Source organism: Diadema antillarum, unplaced genomic scaffold (genome assembly GCF_040938485.1).
Source record: "Diadema antillarum isolate AM-2024a unplaced genomic scaffold, OU_Dant_1.0 seq00000451_RagTag, whole genome shotgun sequence".
Classification (NCBI taxonomy): domain Eukaryota; kingdom Metazoa; phylum Echinodermata; class Echinoidea; order Diadematoida; family Diadematidae; genus Diadema; species Diadema antillarum.
In genome coordinates, this window is record NW_027271424.1 from 456,904 (window position 1) to 481,541 (window position 24,638).

At 36.5% G+C, this 24,638-nt stretch overlaps 1 protein-coding gene across 1 annotated transcript; it reads right to left on the reverse strand.

Moving 5' to 3' along the window:
- Window positions 1-610: 610 nt before the first annotated feature.
- LOC139732816 (thymidine phosphorylase-like) lies at window positions 611-24,074 on the reverse strand. The gene is made up of 7 exons (XM_071643657.1): window positions 23,645-24,074; window positions 11,675-11,886; window positions 10,186-10,414; window positions 8,306-8,424; window positions 6,931-7,093; window positions 1,358-1,606; window positions 611-636 (listed from the first exon to the last, which is right to left on the reverse strand). Exons 1-7 carry the CDS (start codon window positions 23,961-23,963, stop codon window positions 611-613), a joined length of 1,317 nt encoding a protein of 438 aa, XP_071499758.1. The 5' UTR covers window positions 23,964-24,074.
- Window positions 24,075-24,638: the final 564 nt, after the last annotated feature.

Consider the following 24,638-nt stretch of genomic DNA (forward strand, 5'->3'; position numbering starts at 1 on the left):
TTTTTGATTTCCAAGATGCTTCAAACACACAAATAGCAATACAGTGGAACCTCGTTATTAACAAGATCAGACAGTTTGATACCCGATTTAACAAGGTAATTTTGCAGGTCAGTTTCATATGTTCCTCTGTTTTGTTATCCCTGAATATAATGAGATAACTGATAAAACAAGGAATTTCAGTGGCCCCAAGTAGCTCTTCATAATAAGATTCCCCTGTATCTGTGACTGTTCGTTAGTTTGTATGTTTTTCTGTTTTTTTACATTTCTTCAATCTGTTCCATTTGGAGATCTCCTGATAACAGGATGGGGTGTAGGAAAGCATAAAATGTGAAAGCATGCTTACCTTGCTTGACCTTTGACCCCACATGTGCCAGGATCCTGACCCCTGCTGAGTGGTTGATGACATCTGTTTCAACCTTCCGCCCCGCCCCCAAGGAAAGACAAATGTCAGCTACTGCGAAGGCATCAATGTCAGCCACGAAACCTGTTGGGTATAAAGGATTGAGCCTCAATTCCCTTCATTCTGATCATTATTCCATTTTTGTCTAAGTTCATCAAATCAAGGAGTGATGGTCATGGCATTCACAGCATCTTCTTTTCTAAAACAGAGCTATGTCACAATAACACCATATGCACCTAAGGATACAGAAAACATGAAATGCTGCTAACAGCAGAAAAGAAATCCTCAGCAAATGATTTCATTGCATTGTAGCGTCTATGCTTTGGAAGTTCTTGTTTGCCACACATAATCCAACCTTACTTTTGAGAACTTTTGAGGGTCGAACATTTAATTTACAGACTTGTCTTTGAAACTGTGTTTGCATAGGGCTAGGGTTGTGCATTTGGGTCACTCTTTAGGTGAGAGCAGATTTCATAATCCCTCTGGCAAACTTACAAATCATACTATATTGCAAATGTTTTTAAACAAAAAAGGATCAAGGACAAAACCTTGGGTTAGTGTAAGAAAATTACGTCTGGGAAAGGAAAATCTCATGATCTCTCCTACCTAATCATCTCCACTGTGGATGTTTTTGAGCCATGTATGTCACATTTTGTTATTCGAGCTTTGACCAGGTGAGATATGCAAATCTCATGTGAAGTACTTCATATAGGATTGATTAAACACTTGAAAGGCATATCTGATTTGTGATATATGAGATTTGACTATTCTAAGTGAAGTATTGATGACAGCTTCATCAGCTTGTTTTTGCTTTGTTTTGTCAAGAGGGTCTTTCGCTGGCAAATGACTTTTTAACTGTAAAGAATGGTTTTACCTGCACTAGCTTTTACAGGGTGACACTTTTATCAAAACCAAATCGCAATGGACCTCGCCTCTTTAGGAAAACTTGTGCCTCACCTGATTTGGGGGAACCAATTTCCTCTTTTTCTAGTTCCTTATACGGAGTGTCATCTTTGCTGACTGGTAGAGGAGCCCAGATTTCATCGATATCATCCATCTTCAGTTTGCAAAGTTTATCAGCCAAATCTTTCTTGACACCCTGTTCTACGATCATCTCCTTGAACTTCTCCAAGGCGGACCCATCTTGGAGGACTTTCTTCATTTCCTGTCTTCCCTCCTCTGGTGTTCCCTTGAGCAGGTAAGCACCTAATGAAACACCAAATACATTCAAAAGCGACATCTGTCAATTAATTAAGATACCACTTGCATAATTCTTTGAATGTGTGGCAAGTTACTACCTAGTACATAAACATACAGTTTGACATTTTATCAATTACCTGTACTTGCCGACAGAAAACAACAAGCACACAATCTTGTGCATAACTAAACTTATTTACAGAGTTTGCAACACTGCACATATGGATCAGCTCTGAGCTGTCGTACTTGCATCTGATTTCATATAATCATATAAAACACAAATGCAAAAGTGTCATTCATCATACCAAAAACTAGAAAGCATTGATGAAACTGTGACATATGCATTTGACATAAACTGCATTACAAAATCATATGATATTTTCATTTATTTCATACATTGTCATATTTCTCAGATAAAGAAACATCAAGTAAAAAATACACTACAAATGATCTATAAGAGGATGATCTTTGGCTACCTAAGGAAGCTTACTTTATATTCTTAATATTCTGCAAACTTGTATGTTTCTTTTATTATACAATGTGATGTAATTTATGCATTCAATTTCTGTAAAATATTTACTTGTCTCTGCTGGAAATGGAAAAATATGAATGAATGAAGGAAGGAAGGAAGGAAGGAAGGAAGGAAGGAACGAACGAACGAATGAAACAAATATTATCATGGGGCTGACAAAAAATAAGCAAGCTTGTCAAATTGCAGGTCAACACTGGTGGCATAACATTACACAGATAGGATATATAAGTTATTATTCCCCATGCATTTTAAGCATTTTTCACATAGTCACAAAATGTTCTTATCTTCTTTGCCAATTACATATATTTGGTAGTACATTCTAATGTTGATATATCTGCTGGAGAAGGGAAAAATATAATGAATGGATGAATAAATCAATTCAACCCCCCCCCCCACCCCACCCCCCACCCCCAATACAGAAGAAGAGAACATAGCACTGGAACGTGAAAATAAGCAGGAAAAGTGATGATAACCTCAGTTGCATGAAAGTAGTCATATTTCTCATATCCCATACATTTACCGAAGTATATGAGCAATGGATAGATACATGAGATCATGTGTTTGCAATTTAAGCCACTGATAACAACTAGAATCAAGTTATGTATATGTCATATTTTGTGAGTGTGATATTTTATGACTTGGGACTTCCAAAATCAATTTGTGAATGTTTGTATATTACAAAATTGCAATTAAGGATCATATTGACAGAATGAGAAAGAATAATTATTTTCAAGAGGAAAAGTTAGCAATTTCCCATTTGAAGATAATATGCAATGATCTTATGTTATATGCTATGCAATACTTTTGCAAGTTGCTCATTACATATGGATATCAGATGACATGTGAAATTTGCAAAAATAAAAAAAAACCTGTGAAATATAAAGCATACAGTACTTAGAAATGATGAATTTTTCCAAAAAGTTCAAAATTTTTTGACTTTGTTTCTTGCAAATGTTCAAGATGAAGGTTTCCCCAGAACTGTCTTGGTATTATATGCTGAATGCAATATGTACTACCTCAAAGCATAAGCAACATGACAAAAACAGTTGATAATCAATCACTTCCCATCATGTGAGCAGAAGGAGGAAGTATGTAAGATGAAGACATTGGGTGAGGTTCTCATCAGCACAAAAAAAGGCATGTTTTGTACGTTATTTTTTCTGATAAGATGGTAGATAAATTTAATTCACTCGCTTATGTCTCAATCCATCTCTGCAAGTTGCATTCCATCCTGTGCCACGTAGGCTCATGTTGCTTCACATCCGCCCAAATTCCCCAGGAGCAGACATGCTGTGCGCAATCCATGTATTGTTACAGGATCAATGCTATTCCTCTCAGCATGAATATATGTTTTAAAAAGAAGTTGGAGAGAGGCCAGACTCCTACAGAGTTGCACATGTGACTATGCAGTCACTTTCACAGACACTTCCCAGGGAGCAGGTTTATGTATCTTTGTCTTTTTGTCATACTGAAAAAGAGCATTGCACAATCGAAAGCAGATATCCGACGGAATTTGCACAATCAAGTGCACCTCGCCCTCTTCTGGTGGTTCTATACTTGCTGCTTCTTTTTTGTTGTTTATACAAAAATTAAATAAAGATGCTGAATAGTGAAAGGCGGCATCTCATTGCAACACCACCGTGATGACCTTCACATAAGATTATTGTTTTCTACCACAATTCTATATCAGCTATTGTCTTCCATCGTGCAAAACATTATTAGTACTATCTTTATTATTCAGCTGGCACTTCAACATAACATACATTCCTAAAGATGTATGTTGCCTCAACATTCCTCTAACCTCCCTCCAACTGAAAAGGATTCAAAATGTCAAAATTTTCATTTTTCCAGCAATGTCATGTCAGGTTTAAAAACTAGATCCCCCCCCAAAAAAAAAAATAAATAAATAAAACAAATAAAAAATAAATAAAATAAATAAATAAAAAATAAATGTGCATTTGACACCATTCATTATACTGTTTTAATACGGCAAAAGCTTGTTGGGAGTACACAAAAAAAAATTGTGGAAATTTGTCAAATTGTGAAATTTTCCAGCGTACAATGTTGCAACAAACAATATAGGCCTACTTATTTCTACAGATCTTACCCAATTGCAATGCACCTGCCTGAAACCATCCATCATAACGAGATTGTACCTTGTCTTAAAACATAGCAGTCTTGTGTATTGTATGTGTATTGCATAGCTTTACAGGCATCTTATGCCTTCACACAGCGCAATATGTTTGTCACGTTCAACTGTACAAACATCTGTGTCAGACTATCGTGCCCTGGCTGGGTTTTCCCCCCCAACCATTCTACATATGTAGTGACCCTAAAACAGCCACTTTAAGACTGCATGTTCTCATATCTCCATTTTACATCCCTCACACTCCTAGGGAGAGAAGTTAGTTTTCTGTTTATTCCTAAAATTATGCATTTAACATCCATCACACAGAGCATTCAGTTTCAGCCACATCACACAGGCATATTTTTTTTTTTTCAGAGGTGTTTTAATACAGGCATTATCAACAAATTGGTCTGCCCTTGCAAAGTGTGTTTCAATGCAAGGACCACAGCTGCCAGTTCAGTGGTTTCACTTCCTCAAATAAGAAGATCGAAGAAGACTTCCTTGAAGTGAAATAACCACAAGGCCTTAAAGGCCTAGATGCATAAACAGCATTGGAGTATGAAATAGAGTTTTAGAGAGCAAATTTCCACATGCACCTCTAGGTCTACAATTAATTACTTGATTGTCTCCCCCCCCCCCCAAAAAAAAAAAAAAAAAAAAAAAAAGAAGAAGAAGAAGAAGAAGTCTATATAAGATTGTAAGTGGCAATTGTTAACATGATAAGGACTTGCACATATGTTATGATTTCTTTCAGACAGCCTGTGCAAAGAGAAAAAGAGCAAGCCATACAAATTTCCAATGTGCACTGTTACAAATGCATCTATCCTTTTTCAAATATTTGCAGGCAAGGAATAGTTTGTTTTAGGGCAGTTCCTCATGAACAATTATTGAAAAGCAAATTTGTATAGTGGAAATGGGGAAGTAAGTAAAGAAATTCAGAAATGGATCAATTTCATGTTTAGTTGATATACATTGAAGGACAATGGCATTTTCATTACATGTGAATAGTCTACAAGCCTGCTTCTTAGGGCATAGATGGACACATTTTCAGTTTGTTTTGGTATGGCATCTTTCTCAAAGCATTGTCATTCAAGTACTATCACCCCATGGACTATAGCTCCTGGGCAGCTTCCCAGTTTCGAACATATCATTAACTTGTGAGTGTATTTGTGCGGGTCAGGGGCAGATCCAGGAATTCTGTGAAGGGGAGGCATCTTTACAACATTAAAAGGGGGCACACCGCCCCCATTTTTTCTTTTTATTTCTTTTGTTTTAACAAAAAATAAAGATTTTTTCTTTTTATTTCTTTTGTTTTAACAAAAAATAAAGAGGGGGTGCAGACCCGGTGTCCCCCCCCCCCTTCCCCGGATCTGCCACTGTGTGTGTGTGTGTGTGGGGGGGGGGGGGGGGGCGGAATCCTTCTTTATGTGACTGCCTTCTAACTGAGCCCTATTTCAATTATCTGTGCTACGTCATTTTTATAATCTGATAAACCATACATCACTCACAGCTGTAATTCTTCATTGCTCATCAGTGTCTGCTGAGCATTTCAGTTTTTGTTGTTGTTTTTTTAAAATTCAAAACTGTTTGCCAATCTATTGGAGCAATAGGTTGATACCTATAAATTTGTTCCCTCAGAATCTGTAACTCAAAGTTCCATAGAGATGGTCTAAGTGTATGAACATTTTGGGTAGCAACGGACTGTTTCTGCACATAACATATAGGTGAGTCACAAGAATAGTTCTGCTTATCGTATCTTTGAGATTGCTGGATTGTTCAAGGACAGACACTTCTTTCCTTCATATGGGCAAGGACTGTGGATGGGGGCGACAGAAGGAGGGAAGGATGTGGTCACTTCAGGAAGTAATTTGGCCGATACTCTTTTAGCGATGGACAAGTGTCCTTCCTCATGTCCATCGGACTAAACTACTACTTGCACAAGTTCATGCCTGATAAAAACACTGAATTAAATGCAACACACACTAGCTGGAAAACATGACACCTTTGATAAATGCAGCAAAACCGAAACATTGAGTGAACAAGAATAAGTACCTAGGAAACTCTAAAAATAAAACATAAACAAAACTGCAAGTGTAACTATCTTATTTCACTTCTCTCACCAGCCTGATCAGAGAACAAAACAGAACAAAACAAAACAAAAGCAACAAAAAATGAACAGACAAATATTCAACAAGCAAAACAAAATTGCCACCATCATCCTTAGCACTATATCAGCAACAAAATAGAAACTTGTAGATTACTATATTATATAGATATTTGACTGAAGAATGGATAGAGACAAAGAAATTTGACTGGCTATGACCTGGGCCCTGTTTCATAAAGCCGTTCATAAAGTTACACATGATATTACAGATGACTGGAATATGAAGTGCCAATATATGTGCCCATTTTTTTCTTACATTTTAACAAAGAAAGACTGTATGCTAATATTTCATCGACATTGGGGCAAAAAAAACTTTCAACTAAAGATGTGTGTTAACATGTAAGAATGATCATTATCATCTGCAAATTTCAACTTTAGCTACAAAATTAACAATGATTAGGAAATCCACTTGGCTTGCCATATCTAAGTTGTTAATAAAGTTGTGCGTAACATTACGACCAGCTTTATGAAACAGGGCCCAGGGTCCTGTTTCTGTGCATCAGACTCACCGAGCTCCACAACCAGATCATGGAGGTCTGTAGGGCCCTTGCCTTTCAAGCACTGTATGGATTCAGCCAACTCCAAGGTATTCCCAATGCAGCAGCCAATGGGGTCATCCATCCGCGTCAAGACAGCTGTAGTCTCAGTGCCAAGGCCACAACTTGTATTAACCTCAAGAAGAAAACAAGAAAATGAGGGAAAAAGAAAAAAAGAAAACAAGGATGAAAATCAAAAGACAGATTATAATTCAGGTGAGTGCCTACTGATGGAATAGCCAGACAGAAGCCTTACTTATAATGCTACACCATTTTATTCAGCAATTTGCCTAGAAGAGCTCATTAACATGTGCAAACAGGCGAAACAGGGCAATCAGAGTGCAACCAAGCTGACACAAGTTTTTGCATGAAGGGTAGCATACACAGTGACAATCTAAAATTGTTTGCTTTTAATGGTATAGGTACTTACTTGGGGTAAATTGAAATCTGAGTTCTAATCTAATGCATCCTTAATAACGCAGATGATAATTCACTGGGGGATAACACTCACTCTCCTGGCACATAACACTGGGATCTCTGCTGGGAATCAAGAAACCAAATATTTTTTTTTTTAAAGAGCATTAAACACAGGGTCTATGCCATTCAAATGCAACGTGCAAATACATGTACTCTATTCGTGCAGCTGTTTTCCACGATGTGATGAAATATGATCGAGATTTTCTCACACTGACATTCTTGAAGAGATCTGTCCCTCAGTCTCTCAATTATCTATTCTCCTCTCCTTTTTTATATAATCATTGTCTTTTATCTTTTCATTCCATTCTCTCTTCTGTTCTAAAATTTTCCTTCATGCACCCTTTTTCTCTTTAATCAATCAGAGCATCAGAGCTAGGTCCCAAAATATTTGTCCAGTACATGGAATCCTTTTTTTGCATTATGTCTACTATTTCTTCTGCATGTAGCAATGTCAGTTTGTCATTTTGTTGTTGTTGTTATTGTTGTTGTTGTTGTCACTGCTGTTGTTGTTGTTGTTGGTGGTGTTGTTGAAGCACAACTTGGGCATGAAAATGTATTCACTTTACCATGAAGAAACAAGACATTGAAAGGTTAATACACCCTAGCACTTCCCCTTGTGTACAATCAGAGGTCTTATCTCTTTCGTACCTTCCTCTGATGGTGACTCGACATTTGCTCCTGCTATGATTCTTCCAGTCTTATTTTCTCCAAGGACTACGGGTTAGGGTTAGGGAATTGTGACAGGGTTTAAGGTTTAGTTTGATGTGGATTATAGGGTTAGGGTTATGTTTGTGGGTAGGTTTAATGTTTGGCTTAGCTTGCAGATATTTCACGGGAGCAAATGTCATGGAACCATATCTGACACACTCACCAATGACTGGGCAAGCTTGCGACCCATATCTTCTGTCGTGCAGAATGCGGCCTTGCCGACCTTCACATCTAGGACAAGTCTTTTCACTTTCTCGGCAGACTTCTTTGATATGATTGAACCTTTTAATAGTAGAGAAGGACAAATTGACAATGGCACTAACTTTACAATTCCATGAGAAAAGTAACAAAGAAAACCATGATTCTTAATTTGAAAATAATAGTTGGACAAATTTATGATAAAAAATGGAATGCTGTGTGTACCTTTGTATTAACAACTTGCCATGTTTTTGCTTTGTTTTGCTTTGTTTTTTTTTTAGACATGCGATGGCCAGCAAACCCATTCGAGGATACCAATATGTGCCTCAGTACAGTCTAACACAAAGGCCATGGTGACACAATAGGGACTGATAAGATTAGGTAATCTCTTTTCATTGCCATAGTAGTTTCCAGGTAGAAAAGTGGATCGTATCGACAGATGCTTTTTTTTTTTTGTGGCTCTGAATTCCATACTGAGAGGATGAAACCAATTGACATCAATTATGGACAAAGTCCTGAAAATTACAAATTTTATAAAATTATGAAAATTATCCACTCCCATTTTTTGAAAATAGACTTCAAGTGTACTCCTCTACAAAAAGATATCTCTCGGCGTGGTGTAAAGTTGCATTATAATTCTGGACACCATTTTCACAATGGAATATAATCAACGTCTTTGACATCTTGTCCTTGCACCAGAGTAATAATTCATACCCACGATTCACTGTACACATTCGTATCAAGAGGATTGAAGAGAGAAAATCAGCAAATGAGGCTCAAATTTCATATTGTATGGTAAAAGGTCTAACATGAAAATTTTGAACAATCTTGTGATATCAAAATCAACATCTTCTTTTAAATATAAGATGAAATGTGAATTTCTTAGCATTTTCACATTTTTGATATCAAAATCAACATCTTCTTTTAAATTATAAGGTGAAATGTGAATTTCCTAGCATTTTCACATTTTTATGTCACATTTTTTTTTTGCAATTTTGGCCCATACAAACCTCTGTGAAGCTAGTCTACAATGTCTCCCACATATTGAATGTCATTAGTATGCAGAGATGTGTGCATCTGGAAATACCATGCTGTCCAGTAATACTATAGTACCTGTACATGAGTTTTAACAATGAAGCTGGAAGAGGAAGTATATGTTCAAATTCAACTATGACTCCAATAAAACAAGCCATTACAGGAACTTAATCTGCAAAGAGACTAGTTTAACTGAGCTCTGATCTCATTATACAAATAAATATATATATATCGAAGCACATGCTATCAAGAGAGCTACTAAAAATTATCAAACACAGAACTGTTATCAAATTTTGTATTATGATGCAAAAGTCTAATATTGTATTTGCTGCCATTCAAACATAGCGTCCCCATCCCCCCCCCCCCCCCATCCCCCGGAAAAAAAGAAAATGCAAACAAAGCACTTTATATCTCCTTAACTGTGCATACCTAATCAATGATCAGAGTGTGCTGCATCCCGGCCGTTAGACCAACTGATCTCTGCGGCATTAGTGCTTGCACCAAGTGCAGGGAGTGGCACATCATATGGTGGAACCGATAAACTTCAACATTTTTGCTTTCTTTTAATCACATGCAGTCTACCTGCGTTGCATTGCAAAGCAAATTCTGGTAGTTGACGATATTTTAGTGTGCCCATAGGCCTACATGATTCTCCAGGTTTTGAATAGCATTGTAAAGTGAACATTAACTGTTGGAAACTGTCCAATTCAGAGGTGTATGAACAGCTAATAGGCCACCCTAGGGTCAACCTCTGATTACGAAGTCAAACAGTTAGCTTGTTTGAGGATTAGATTAACCAAGCTGACTCACCCGTGATGAGAGGTACACTGTCAACGGTACCTGTCACATCTCTGGTGGCATAGAGCTTCTTGTCAGCAGGTACCAGGTTCTTTGTCTGGCCTGAGATACAGCAGCCGACATTTTCAACGATTTCTCTCATCTTCTCGACGCTGAGTTGAACTTGGAACCCCTTCATGGACTCCAGCTTGTCCAGAGTCCCACCGGTGTGGCCTAGCCCTCTCCCAGAGATCATGGGAACCTATACCAAGTCAAGAGTAGGGACACATTGGGGAGCAACAGTCAGTAGGGGCATCTGTGACTGCGTTTATCTAACTTGAGAGAGAGAATCACGTTTCAAAACATGTTTGGAACGGTATTTGAAAACGTGGTTTGAAACGCGATTCTTGGTGAGCCGCGTTTATCTAACCATTCTACAATCGCAATTCGAGTGGTGTCACTGCGCAGCTGCTTTGCGCCGTTTGACCTGGGAAGTAAAGGTCAACTGCATACCGTACCACCAAACATGCCTCCTCAGTCACACACAAATGATGGGTAGAGAGCACAACCGGAAACAGCTGGGATTTGACCTTGAGATATAAACGCGTTTCAAAACGGCATTGCGTTTATCTACTCACAGAACGGCGATTGTGGTCTCAAACGTGTTTCAAAACGCCCTTTGAAAGGCATTTCAAAACGGTGTTTCTAAACGCGTTTGAAAACATGGTTGCGTTTATCTAACCCCTGAAAATGCCTCAAACGCGTTTAGGATCGTGATTCTGCCTCAGAAAATTTACGCAGCCTGTATTGCAAAAACAACAGCAACAACAACAACAATAGAACAGAATAGGAAAAAAACAACACTTTCTTGATGTACTGTATCAACAATGATAGGAAACCAAAAACCTTTTGGCATTTTGGTTGGTAGTGCAAATAAGCCAAACAAAAAAGAAAAAAGAAAACAATAGATGAATGAATAAAAACACTGGTAAATTAAGCTTATCTTTTTTGTAAGTAGTTCTGATGTAGCACTTGCCATGTGCTAGCTGTCTTTGAGTCTAGGCAGGAGGGCCAGAGCATTCTCCAGCAAAGACCATATTAAATCTTTGTAGAATGCATAGTGATAGGCTAATGTCATATCAATTGCAAATTCCTGCAAGTTTAGCTATACATATATATATATATATATATATATATATATATATATATATATATATATATATACATATATATATATATATATATATATATATACACACACACATATATGATGAGACATGATTGCATTCTACCAGTCTGGAGACAGACCCTTCTGCGCCTTCTTCCAACCACACTATCTAAAAAATAGTATCTGATATTAAAGAACAGTGTCACGTGAGATAAGATATATGAAATTGCTATTATCAGCACACTTCTGTAGAGCTATGCATATTTTCTGATCAACACAAAAATGAACTAAATAACATATGTCAGTTTCTCTAAGTGGAGTGACTTGAAACCCTGAAATTTGTGTGACACTGACCTTCAATCCGCAAGCGGCCAGTGCAGGGGCAAGGATGAGGCTGACCTTATCCCCTACCCCTCCTGTCGAGTGTTTGTCCACCAGACTGTCTCGGAACTCCTGCGATTCATCTGACCAGTCCATCACCTCACCGCTGTCCAACATACATTGCGTCAGCTGCGTGATCTCTCTAGTTTCCATGCCCTTCAGGCGGACAGCCATCAGCCAGGCACCTGAAAAAAGGGGGGTATCAGAGACCATTACTTGTGCAAATTTTGAGTTCCTTTTCCTCTGAAATGTGCAGCTATGCTTCATTTATTGCACTTCTTTAATTCCTTTTAAGGCATTGTTGAACTATGGAAACTTCTATTTCCAAGATTTCACTCCAGTTCAATGTCTACAATAGTAGTAAAAAAGAAATTAAATGTATTGTCATAACCTTGACAGCAACTTTGGGAACTTAAACTTCTGAATACTGAACTGAAATGTTCAGAAATTTCATATCAAAGATTTCATCTTGGTAGCACTACTTCACAGTCTTATTCTCCACCATTTCATTCATCACACCATATGTTTTCCACTCCAGCTTAAAAACACATACCTTTTCTTTTTCTGTACAAACTATAAAGACACTGCCAATGAGGAGAATCAATAGCTGATGAAACAGAGCTTGAAATTATAACAAGATTGTATAACAAAGTTTACATTCCTTAGGTTACCTTTTTTTCAGAGTCAGATTTATATTTGAAGAATGCAATCAATTATCCACATTTATCAGGCGAGTCATTTGTGAATTTTTTCGAGGACACACTGTATGACAGTGCAAATACTTGATTAGAATTCAGGGCAAGGTTGTGAGAAAGTTTAAATTCCTTCTGTTTTGTTTCTACGTTCAATTTACATAATATCAAGAAAAACAAACAAACAGTATGATCAGTTAGTCCAATTTGCTGCAAGAAGAGAAATTTTGATTAAAACAAAGATGACAGCAAACTTAAACATGTGACATGTATGTAACATATTATATATTTGTATATTATATGTAAACATATGTGTGTGTATATGTATATAATAAATATACATAGAATGGAATATGTGTGCTCTAACAATAAGAAGCATGTCATAGCAATTGAATCTTTTACTCCTCCATTTTTGAGTGGCCAGAACAGAAAAAATAAAAAAGAAATTGTTTTTTTCCTATCTGCAGCACAACGCATATTAACTGGTCTCAAATTATTTGCACAGAACTGATAGCACTGACCTCCCTTTGGAATTTTTCCTTTGAGTGCGTGGCCTTCTCTTTAGCAAATCAAACACATTTGCATCAGTTGTTCACTGGACAAACATATTGACCGAATCCTCTCATTGATGCAAAACAATGGATGCAGCCTGGTGTGAACAATGCAGTAAAATGTAAATTTTTGCAGCTCAAATTGCAAATTTGCTCACAGACCATAATCTGGAATAGAAGAACCTGGCATGCTCACAAAGCATTCATATGGGATTTTCTTTGGTCTTTAGTCTAAACTCTTCAAAATACTTTTGCTGTAAAATCCTGCCTGCTGAACTACAACATAAAATTGAACAAAGGAGTTCCCTGATATACACCTACAAAAGTCAAACTGTGTTGAATATAATCATTTCTTCAATCAAATAAAAGGAATACATCTGATATGCAACTGCTAAGTCAAACCTTGCTGAATATACTTATTTTTTCAATCAACTAAAAGGAATATAATTATCTGATATACTAAACATAGTCAAACCTCGCTAACTATTGTCCAATCAATATCCCTGAAAACTCCTTTTCCTACAAGTTTTAATTACCACTTCTGACCATTAAAGTGCAATTTCTAAATAAAAGGAAATCACTCAACTAATCAATTAATGTTAATAAGTGAATAAAAATGTTAATGTCTTATGGCTGTGTCCCAAGAAGCATTTTCATATCATTGTGCAGATGTCACAAATCAGAGCATGATACATGAAAAATTACATTCATTCAGGAATCTAAACATTGAATGAAATGTCCCATGGAGTTATCAGTTTTAACCCATTGAGGAGGAGTCCCAAGTAGCATATACTCGGGCAAGTGTCTACGGAAAATGCATTTTGTAGCAAAATCAGCCCATCCTCAATGGGTTAAGATTACATGCACCTGTGCCTCTCTTTCATTATGACATGATACCTTGAAATGCTGCTACCTGATTTTGATACACACATGCAGTCAATGGTCATGCAGTGTTATTTGAAACACACACCACTGTCAAAAAAAAAAAAAATCTCCAGTGACATTACATAACGAGAACTTAGAAGCACACATATTGTATACAATCATTAGTGCTGGGATATACCACACCTTTTTTTTTTATGTATAGTTGATCTTGCTGTGAATTCTTTTATGTACACAAACTTGTAGGCTATTGAAAAAAACACTCACAATATTTCTGTTGACATTGAGTACTTTTTGCCCCCCCCCCCTCTATTTTGACAAAGTACAAATCAAACACTGCACGCTGAATCAATCCACATCAGTCTTTTTCCACCTATAGAGTTCCTTTTCAGTATTTGGAATTTGTTCATTGATGTGTATACAATGCAAATATTACCTTTAATCTTTCTTGCTCACGCATAAATGTACACTTATCATGAGAGATTGTGAGCACAAAAGAAAATATCACGAATATGGTCGATGCAAACAACAACAAAAATGAGAGTATTTTTATAACACTTTGTACAGAACATGGCAGAACTGAACAGGCATTGTACACCACATGATTTTGCAAATATTATGTTGCCATCACAGCAGAGTTTGAATAACCCTAATCAGGATAGATTTTGAGCATAAACGAAAATATTAAAGGAAATGGTCTGTGCAAACAACCAAAAAAAAAAATGACAACAATTTGATACTAGTCTGTACAGGACATGACAGAACACGAACAGACATTGTACACCCCATGATTTGCAAATAAAATGTTGCTATCACAGCAGAGTTTGAATAAAAGTTATGGATTGGAAGAAAGTAGGAGAAGTTTTAACCCGTTGAGGACGAGTCCCGAGTATACTCGGGCAGGTGTCTATGGGAAATGTGTGTTGTAGCAAAATCAAACCGTCCTCAACGGGTTAAGAGCATTACAATTAATTAGTGTTCTTGTTGTTGTACATTTCTATGGGCAAAGGATATACTATTTTTAAGAACTACAAAATACTTGCAGAGTGGGGGCAATCAGATAAATGCTGAAAATACATAAATGTCTGGCAATTTGTGGCCTTTGCCTCTTGGGTAAAATAAATTTCCTGACAGTATTGGCCTAAAGCTAATCATTTTGATTGAATACCGATCATCATTATGTAAATCTGTGAGATCACTCACTTGACTAAATGGTCTAGGTTTCACATGAGACAGAAAGTATCTTTGGTACGCTGCTATAAATTCTCAGATTGCACTTTAGAGTGTCCCTTTTATAATATATCTAATATGTTCATATTACAAGGGGCCTATATCCATAAATACAGGGTTTTAGTTTTCATTCAATGGAGCTATTCTTTCATATAGTATTTCTTTCCATCTATAAATAAATCATAGGCATACTTGAACATCCTTCACAATGTGCAACTATTGTTTGATGGTTGTGTATCGCTCACATGCAATTAATTGCCTTTTGAAATTTGATGATATATATATATATATATATATATTGTTAAACCCCTGGCCATCAAAATGTGCATATCTGCCTTCATGTGCCTTAATGAATTAACCTGCACTGATCAGTGTCTACTTTGATCATTATATGGTATTGAAAGCAACACAGCTGTTCATTTACTGTGACTAATTCCAGACTACAGCATGTAACTGTTGAGGTCACAGGTGCCTGCTGCTGAGTAACCTTGCCATTTCCTCCCTCATTTCACACACATTTTATAATTTTGTTGCCAGCAGTATTATGGTGTATACATGTATACAATGCACTGCTGTACATAAAGTGCTTACTACAACAGATATTTCCTACTTTGCTTTTGTTTTGAAACTACTGTATTCATACATTTCCCTCTTTAGAAATGGCAACATTTAGCTTTTTTAACAGTCAGTGTGTGTGTGTGTGTGTTTCATACCCATAATTTTCCAATAGATTGCTGTGTATTTTGCTCATTATTTGATCTAGAGGTCGTTTTTTTTCCACAAGGAACTTAATTTCATATAAATACTGTACAGTAATACAGCTCAGTATATTATATTGTATTAAATGCAGAGATGTGAAGGCCAGAGAGCAGCGAGGTGTGCACTCTCTACTTGTGAAATCTGACTGAAACCATGGGGAAGGTGTAGAAAGGACGTCTCCCCATCCCCCACCTCCCCCCCCCCCCCCCCCCCATACACACACACTCACAGGAAGGATCTTTCATTGGCATCATTTTTGTGCTTACTCTGAGAAAAAGAGCAAATAAAATGGAGATGACATAGGTATGGAATTCCCCACACTGAATTGAACCTAGCCTGTGATATTATTGTTGGACTGAGTTACAGGATTGTCATGAACAGGAATTTGAGGTTAACTTGATCTTATAGTGGGGTGGCTTAGTGAAATTATCGTGACACGGCGGACAAAAGCATGATTTTTTCACCAAAGGTACTTCATGATGTACCTTCTCAAAAAATAGGGTGCTCCAAGAAAATTGATGCTGGGAAGGAGGTCAGAGGTCAAAGGTCAATGACCTTTATTTGTGAAATAGGTTTTTTGGCTATTTCTCAGGTCAGGAATATCCAATCTGGATAAAACTTGGCAGGAAGAATATTGAGAACAAGTAAAATATTTTGATTGAATTTGGAGTGAATTTTCCAAAGGTCAAAGGTCAAAGGTCAATGAACTTTTTCTAAAAATCACGTTTTTGTTTATTTCTCCAGGTAGGAAGATTCAATTTTCACAAAATTTGATATGAACGTTGTATAGAAGGTACCAAGAGTATAAACCAGGGGTCAAATATAATTGTTGATTTGTACGTTGCCATGGCAACCCAAAACTAGGGCTTTTGATTGAAGTTAGTTACAGGAGGCTATTTTCCAGTTTGGAAGAGATTCTATTTGAATAGGTACAACTGATCGACGGGATGTATAGAGGTTTGAAATACTTTTCATTAGTGTTAAGTGGTATGTTGCTATGGCAACTACATATATAGATTTTGGCTAAACTTAAAGGAGACTTCAGAACTTATGAATTTGAAGAGATTTCCATCAGGGTTGGTATAATTGATCAACAAAAAAGTCGCCAGACAAAGATTTGTCACCTTTATAGCATGTGGGTTGAGTGAATGCACCAACAATAGTAGAACACATCAGTGAGAGTTTGAGGAAAATTGGACAATCCGTTCTAAAGTTATGAATTTTTGAAGTTTCTGCTCATGCAGTCGAGGCTGGATGAGAAGACTACTATACCTTGTAATGTCACATGTGTACAACGATATAAAGAATGAATAAAGAAAATTCAACATAAATTATTTTCGCTTACAAAAGGATACTCGACTTCTCTTTCAGAAGGCAGGGGGAATTATATTACCCTTGACATACGTCAGTAGCAAGTCAAAGAAACTATGTGAACTTTATTCAAAAAGTATGGTTTTGTGAAATTCTCATTTTATTTTCCTTAGAATGTGCGCATGTGACATCATACACTGTGGTAGTCTTTTCATCAAGCCGCGACTGTGCAGATACCTTAAAAAATCATAACTTTTGAACGGATTGTACGATTTTTTCCAAGCTTTCTGTGATGTGTCCTACTAATATTGTTGTATTCACTGAATCCACGTGTGCATGAAGGTGGACTTGTCCTTTAAGGACAGATTCCGAAAGAGCAGACTGCAAGCTTTAAAATGATGTATAAAACAATTCAAAGGGATTCCCCTAACCTATCTAAATAATAATACCGGTACTGGAAAGAAAGCACACACTCTGGATAAGTATGAACTGAGAAAAGAGGCTGCATTGTCTATTTTAGCGTTTGATCTTTACCAAGCTGTCTCATGTCATTATGTTCATCTTTTCTTCCCCCCTCCAATTTTCATTTGAATTTGTCATTATTAATTTTTGATGATAAGAACGATGCCACAAGGCATTGTTTCTTAAAAATGCTTCAACTGCTCCTTCAGGTCCAAAATCTACATCCAATATATATAATTTTCCTGATCTCCTCAACATTTTCCAAAAATAAAGCATACATCTTTTATGCATTGAGTCCTCCTTTTTGTGGATAATTAAAGGTAAAAACCCAAAATTAGTGCTTGAAAATTGTTCTTAGGTGTGAGTTACGGATAGAAAGAACCTCTGTAAAAAAAAAAATGAATCTGTATAATCAATGTTAAGTATTGTTAATAACACAAAATGTGAACAATATTTCTATGATAACATGTTTCCAGACTAAACCGTCTGCATTTATGCTTTAATGAGAAAAATACTGATATCTCTTTATATGTTTGCTTTGATTGCAAAAACTGTATATGGTAGGATGTCTTGTGATACAACAGGGGGGCATTTCATGAAGCAGTTTGGTCAGATATTTTTCTGACAAACTGTTACAAACTACAGAAATCCTTGCATCTGATTGGCAGAGAGCAAATTTGTCCGACAACTTATCGGACAAAATGCTTCATGAAATGCCCCCAGACCTACACATATTATGCATAAAATGTGATATCCTGAACATTTTTTTCAAGTCACTCTCCCAGATGTGTATATATAGGACCTTTAAGTTTTTCTTGTGTTTGTTCCTGGCAGATTACTAGTACACAAATGCTCCAATCCATGATGACCTAACGGAAATTAAGGAAATTAAAATGAATATACTGAAAACCAAAACTACAGATACTAATAACTTACTTCATTCTTCTCTCCCCACCCCACCCCTTCTTTTTAGTTTCTTGATATACTAGTAGATCTAGCTGACTTTGATAATTGTCATTATGTAACATCATCTTCAATTGACAAGGCGATAAAACTTAACAATCATATTTTCATTATGCTGCTGGACTAATGGGGTTAGTTGAACTATATTGTTTTTAATGTACTATACTTTTTCCTCCTATCAATCACATGTATTTTGGGTGGAATGTATTTTGACATAAAGCATCATAGAATCAACCGCCTTTGGGGTCGGGAATTTTGTCATATTATATTGTGATTTAGATTCTGCTCTATGCCGATTTTGTTTTACTTCTATCAACTTTTTAAACTTCCCCATAGACTTTGTTCACCAGCCAACTACATCCCACCCTCTTTGGATAATGTGAACCAATCAAACATTGCTTTTACTTTTTAATAACATGTCTATACATAGCTATTAGACCAAAAATATTCAAACCGTTTTAAGTCTTTATGAGTGAAATTACAAATATCAATATATTTTTAAAAAAATTCAAATTGTCTAAATTCAACTTCATCTATGAAAACAGACTTTTAACCTTTTTAAACATTTGAATAACCCCCATAAGAAATAAGAAACATATAGAGAGGGGAAGTGCGGACTATAAAAATTGCTTACGGGAACCAGGTAATCCCTGCGCTAAACCTATGGAATTCACACAATCTTGGAGGAAACGGGTTAAATTTGTAAGGAAATATGTAGGGCAATACCCAAAACCTTAAGTTCTCAATGGAATATGCAGCTCTTCTACTGGTAAACTAGTAGTTCTGGGAGAAAAAATGAGCTGTGACATAGTCCTACACCTGGCTCAGTCATTGCCCAAGATTTAAAGTATCTGAGCCAGAGTCACATGTCACTCTTTGCCATTTCTCTACAGGAGGTAGAGAGTACTAAAAAAAATCCTTTACCAGAAATTATATCAAATTATTTAATGAAAAGGTGCTTAAGAAAACTGGACTATTCCAACACACCTCCCTCAGGTCTGCAACACAGACTAACCACCTGTTACCATAGGAAAACCAGTAAAAATGGTGTATTACTGTAAACATGCACATAATATGTCGTATTATGGGTCTGAATTTTAAGACTAGCAACCATGTACATTGCATTGCATTGTACAGAAACCTGGCGAATGCCCCGTGTATAGTCTTTGAATTCAGACATTATTGTTATGTACAAATTAAGGGCATTTTCTCATTTTTTCTGTTAGCGGATTTCTTGGAGCACCCCCTAATTTTGATCCTCATATATACACAAATGTCTGAGGAAAAAATGACACTTTTGTCCGGCGTGTCACGATTATCAGTATATTTGTCACTAAGCCACCCCACTATTAAGGTAATTTCTTTGACTGGATACCAAGCATATCTACAAGAATACAAGTGTGACATATTTCGTATTCGATCTAAATGAGCACAGATAAGTTCAATATCCACAGAGGCTTGATTCACCTGCAGAAATGTACATTTAAGTATTGAATACTTAGGAACAAGTTCTTTTTGCAGAGAGTCTGTGCATCATTCTGTAGTGCACAAATTATCCTCAGATACACCACAAGTTCCATCATCTGTTGGTAATCAATAGTACATGACTGAATTTGACCTAGTATTCGGGCAGCAGGATGTATTCTACCAAGCTAATACTAACCAGGTAAATAATAGGTCTTTATCAGCCTATATCTAAAACCTGCAAGAATTGAGTATATCATTAGCTGTTCTAAAGGGCAAAGAAGATATTAACTTTTTAAAAAGAAGAAGAAGAAGAAGAAGATGTGATTAAACAGTCTGCAAAGTGACAGGATCAAACAATTAAACAATGATATATATATATATATATATATATATATATATCTTCAGCTGATGACAAAGATCTCACTATTTTAGCTCAAGTGTGTGCAATTATGAACTCAGTCTGCATCATACCAAACTTATGAACAGGTGGCCTTTCTGGAATTGTTGAATGTATGCTAGTATTTTGGCAAAAATGAGACATAACCAATGTGGAATAGCCAATATTTTAAGTTTAAGTTCTTTCAAAATCAATGTGAAGAATCAAAAATTGTTTACTGGTTCCAAAAGAAGGGGAATATTGAACTTTATTTTACTGTTAGAATCGGGCAAATTGTTCAGTGCGGCTCATACTATCCATTAATTCTGGTCTTGTATTTTGTCATCTGCCTTTTTATCTTCACATCACATAATTAGTTTCTCTCACTTCCGATCCCTCTCCTCTACCACCCCCCCCCCCCCTCTATTTTTGTCTTCTTTTTCTGCTGTATGCAAGAGAGTGAATTAGCTAGTGTAGAGTATTTGTTTAGGGTTAGTTATATTGGTTTTCCTATGTGTTAGCTTGTTTCAGAATTTGGCTTAGGGTATCTATAATGGTATATCAATCACAGGATTTGTTGTTGTATTACTTTTTGGGAAAATACACCCTACAAGCATTGCTTTTTAGCATTCTTCCACATTTCCAGCATTTCTGTATAGTTTCAAAATTTTGCAAACTTATAAATTTTGTCTATTGTACATTGTAGAGTAATGTAATTCATGCATTTAACTTCTGTAAGAATATCTTGTTTCTGTTGGAAATGGAAAAATATAATCATTGAATGACTGAATGAATGTTGGATAGAGTTAAATGTGTCTGTTTATAGCACCATGGTATGGAGCTTTGTCTGCATGATGGGTTTGGTATACTTACTCCTGGCTTGCTTTTTTTCAGAACCAATCAAATCAATCATGATATAAAAATTTCCTTTTAAATTTGCTTACTTCAGCTGATTTTTCAAATCGAAACACAATTCCAAATTCCACGCAGAGCACAATGAGCAAAGATAAAACAGCGATATAAGGCTCTCGTGGTGGTACAGGCATCTATAGTTTATCACAAAAAGGTTTGCATGGCATACTTCCAAGTTATGTGTACTGACTCCTTAGAGACATCAGAACACAATGGATTCCCATGATGCAGTGCGAGAAGACCAAGTCCTGCTTTGTAGACAATGGGCTGTAAAATATCATGTTATTTGAAAGAATGACTCCCTTTTGCATGGTAGACATAATGTATTAAGAATACAGGACCTTAATTCTTATCACCCTGTACAAACACTCCACAGACTGCATGATCTATTATGCCGCTGATGTCTGCATATTCGTTCCCATCGGACTCTGTACCCTTTACCCTTCTAAACTCTACATCTGATGTACAAATACAGTCAACCTTGCTATAGTTGACCAGACAAAAGTTGAATGATTGCCTAAGTCAAAGGTATTTTCAAGTCTTCTTCTCTTTAATTTATTGATTTCAATCCACCAAGATGGAATCTAATTTTCTCCAAGTCAAAGCTATTTCTTCAGTCCAAATAGACTTGACTTATACATGGGTGCCTGCCCCTTTATTTTTTTATTTTTAAAAAGATAATAACAAGATGAATAAAAAAGAAAAAAGTGTGAAAGAGGGCGCGGATGCCCACTTTCATTTTAAAAAACCCCCCAAAACCAATGATTATTTGTTTTTTCCTCAAATGCCTAGCTGATGCATTTGTCTCATGTAAGTGCATGTCTCCTTAAATATTAGATACATACAATCTAATTAAAATTCCTTCTGTCATCATATTTCAATTTCCATTGTAACTTGCAGCACAGCTATTGAGTTCCCCGTATCAAAATAATCTTCACTTAATAATGCCAAAGTATCAGATTTTGCTGGAAATATACAATTCTACCAGAAAACTGTGAAGATCCCGTTGAATTGTACAGAGCTACATTTTTCCTTCTTGTGAGTGAAGTATAAACGCATGAATAGATCTCAAAGAAACAGTGAGCAATCATAATGATGCCCCGCTTTATGTTCACACGAATAGACAGTATGGCAAGTTTCAGGATAATCTTAGAATTCCTTCATAGTTGGTCACACAAGAGTTTTTCATCCCCTGATAGTTCTGTACACAGTATGGCTTGGTCCAGGGAATTTCCATAATAGACCCATGCTACAAAGCTCTAGAATTTCTCATAACGTGGTAGGATTTTCTTTCACGTCAGTGGGTTGGGAATGGCAGACTTTGATGCATGAATAAGTTGACGATCTGATTTCAAAACAGAAACTATGCTGGTGATATCTTAATTACTTCTGTGATGCAAGGTCTCAAATGTTCACACTAATAATAAATAGACCATGCTAGAAAATCTGTCAGTAAACCCTACAAACATGCTCTTACATGTTTCCAACAAATCTGGTCATGTTACAGTTCTATATCACTAGCAAGTGGTAAATATGTAACAGTTGTGCAAGGTATGTTATGATGAAACATCTGTTTGATTAATAAATGTTTGCAGTATATACACTGTAAATCTCCAGTAGGCCTATAAATATCACCAGGTTAACAGCAACAGTGACCCCGCCACGTCATTAGTGAATGTACCTCCATGGTTACAGTCCTGTGTGGTTATCACCAGGTATGTGATTCCAATATGAATACCACCTCATTATCTGCATACAATAACTACACACTCCTCATATCTTATTTCATTGTTGTTATCATTTGATGGAAGGGGGGGGGGGGTCCTGTAGATTCACTGGCTAAAACACAGCAAGTATGGGATCATTTTACAGTCTTTGACAACTAGAACCTAGAAGCAGAATGATGCATAGTAATGCAGATACCAGTATAAAACTTGTCTAGATTTACATCATTATAGAAGTCAAAGAAGATATATAAAACTATCATATGCAGAACTATTGAAAGAAAATATGCAGACTGCAAGAGTATAATCTTTGTAGTTCCACTACAAAAACTGCTCATTGGAGAGAGAGAGAGAGAGAGAAAGAAAGAAAGAGGTAAAACGACTGATTAAAAAAAAATTAAGCATACAATGTAATGTCCCGTCTCTTAAACACCCCCAACACCTGGAGTACTGCGCGCAGCAAAAACAGCCATCATACTGTCTGTTATTATGTTGTACCTTAATTGCAACAACAACAAAAATGCAATCGAAAGAACGATGATAGAACGACTGCAACGATCATTCATTTCTAGTTGATAATCAGAAAACAATCTCGTCAAGCTGGCAGGTCTTACCGATCTGAGCCTCTTGAATACCTCCATTCACCAAACTCTGGATAAACCACGTAATTTCGTCATCAGTCCACTCTTCTCCGTTAATCTTCTTCTTTACGACATCGGTGAATTTGAAGCCGAACTTGACCTGATTGCTGTTCTCATCGTCTGCTGGCATAGCGATAGTCGTAGTCGGCGATATGTTTTGTGGACGCTGTCGTTTACCGGTATTTTGCTGTGATGGTTCAGTCTCTGTGTGCCGCTTTCTCTCAGCTCTGTCCTTTGAAGGAGTAGACTGCGTTGTTCTTCTCGATCTGCCTTTATGTTCACGACCCATCATCACTTTCCTGGAAAAGAAAGTGAAGTTAAACAATTGTTGTCTTTGTAGCAGACAGCCAACGCGCTCTTTTGATGTGCACTCGCGTGCTGCGTAATCCCAAAGTGCCAGCGACTTGAAAGGACAAGTTCACCTTCATAAACATAAGGATTGAGAAAATGCAACAATATTAGTAGAACACATCAGTGAAAGTTTGAGGAAAATTGGACAATCGATGCAAAAGTTATGATTTTTTTTAAATTTTTGTGTTGGAACTGCTGGATGAGGAGACTACTACAGCTTGTGAGTCATATGCGTACAACAGTATAAAGAAAATGTAAAAGAAAATTCAACATATTTTCACTTTTTTCGCATAATAAAAGAGCACTTGACTTGCCTCTTTCTAAAGGCAGGGGGAATAATATTACCCATAACATTTGTCGGTAACGAGTCAGGGGAATGTGTACTTTTTTCAAAAGATGGAATTTTGTGAAATTCTCTTTATATTTCCATTATATTGTTGTACGCATGTGACATCTAAGTTATTCATACACTGCAGTAGTCTTCTCATCCAGCGGGTACTGCACAAAAACTTCAAAAATTCATAACTTTTGAACGGATTGTCTGATTTTCCTCAAACTTTCAATGATGTGTTCTACTAATATTGCTACATTCTCTCAATCCTTATGTTTATGAAGG